The sequence below is a fragment of the Pinus tabuliformis genome, chromosome 7 (assembly GCF_031772625.1).
Source record: "Pinus tabuliformis cultivar Carrire ecotype Pingquan chromosome 7, CPIR1, whole genome shotgun sequence".
Taxonomy (NCBI): domain Eukaryota; kingdom Viridiplantae; phylum Streptophyta; class Pinopsida; order Pinales; family Pinaceae; genus Pinus; species Pinus tabuliformis.
In genome coordinates this window covers 1652124128-1652125296 of record NC_142293.1, presented here as the reverse complement: position 1 = coordinate 1652125296, position 1169 = coordinate 1652124128, and the positions used below count along the sequence as shown (strand labels likewise).

The following is a 1169-nucleotide window of genomic DNA, read 5'->3' as shown; positions in this document are numbered from 1 at the left end:
TCTTATTTATTGGAAGGACCACATACTTTGACGTACAGAACACATCCACTGCCTGTCGTTAGTGGTGGGGACTCGGGAGGAATATTTCGTGAGAAGCTTCGAGAGGCGCCCACGCGGCATCCCAAGATCCAGCGAAATCTCCTACGCGTGAGTTTTGGAAACGTGTTAAACGGTAACTACCCATCCGCCCCACAGAACACCCATTATAAGGCGTTGTAGGAATCACAGCTCAACAATTCGTCTCTGATCTACCTCTGCTTGCTCGCAAGCTCAATATTCACTTCTTAAAAGCACTCTAATTCGTATCGGATTGCAGTTTGCCCAGGTGCTGTCCTTAGGGTTTGGTGCAGGTTAGGGTTTTCGTTTCAAGATTGTATTGTCCAAAAAATTTGACTCTGGTAATGGCAATTCCGAAAACGACGATAACAACTGATAGGAAGTGGCTAGAGATTGCCCCTCCGCGGAGAGTATGTGCCGGAAGGAGGCGGCCTTTGGAGAAAACACTGCGGCCAATCGCAGAGGAGCGCAGTCTCGATAATGGCGAGCTAATGGATGGCCTTCGGCCTACTTTTCCTGCAGTCAGTGGCTTCAAGGCGGAGGGCGATAATGAAAGATTTGCATCCGCAGAGTGTTGAAGGTTATCTCTGCAGCTCCCTAAATCTTCTTGAAGTCTTGAAAATCTGGGAGCCGTTTGTGGGAATGGATGCGTGATGTGGATAATCCGTCTGTAACGTACTTTTTCTTCTGTAATTACCCAAATTTGTAATATATTTTTTACTCTTAAAAATATATGGATTTCTTTTCTGATATTGGCTTATCGGCCAGGCTCATTTCTGTTGACATCTAAGTGATTGCCATTATTTGGAAATTAAAGTTGGAGTGAATTATTGATTACAGAATTATTAATGCCTTCATTGTCGACCAAGTTGTTCAACGTTCATGGTGCAAATATCAAAAAATCACTCACCGTGTTTCAGGCGGAACAGAGGATTCACGCTAAATTTGTAATTGTAATGCACTTTTGGAAAGCAACCACTTAATTTTCTAGCTTTGATCCGTTTCCATATTTTGGATTTCTTTTGGAAATCAACCCCTGCATTTTCCATCTTTGATCCGTTTTCCTATTCTAGTATTTCATTAAAATCTAACCTTGAACCACTCTCGCATAT

General features: G+C 42.9%; 1 protein-coding gene across 1 annotated transcript; it reads left to right on the top strand.

Moving 5' to 3' along the window:
* Positions 1-221: 221 nt before the first annotated feature.
* Positions 222-809, top strand: LOC149254779 (uncharacterized). The gene has a single exon (XM_089457104.1). It carries the CDS (start codon positions 402-404, stop codon positions 633-635), a length of 234 nt encoding a protein of 77 aa, XP_089313230.1. The 5' UTR covers positions 222-401; the 3' UTR covers positions 636-809.
* Positions 810-1169: the final 360 nt, after the last annotated feature.

Bases quoted from the DNA above. Each gene is read 5' to 3' on its own strand.
- LOC149254779 (XM_089457104.1), top strand. From the start codon at position 402: ATGGCAATTCCGAAAACGACGATAACAACTGATAGGAAGTGGCTAGAG.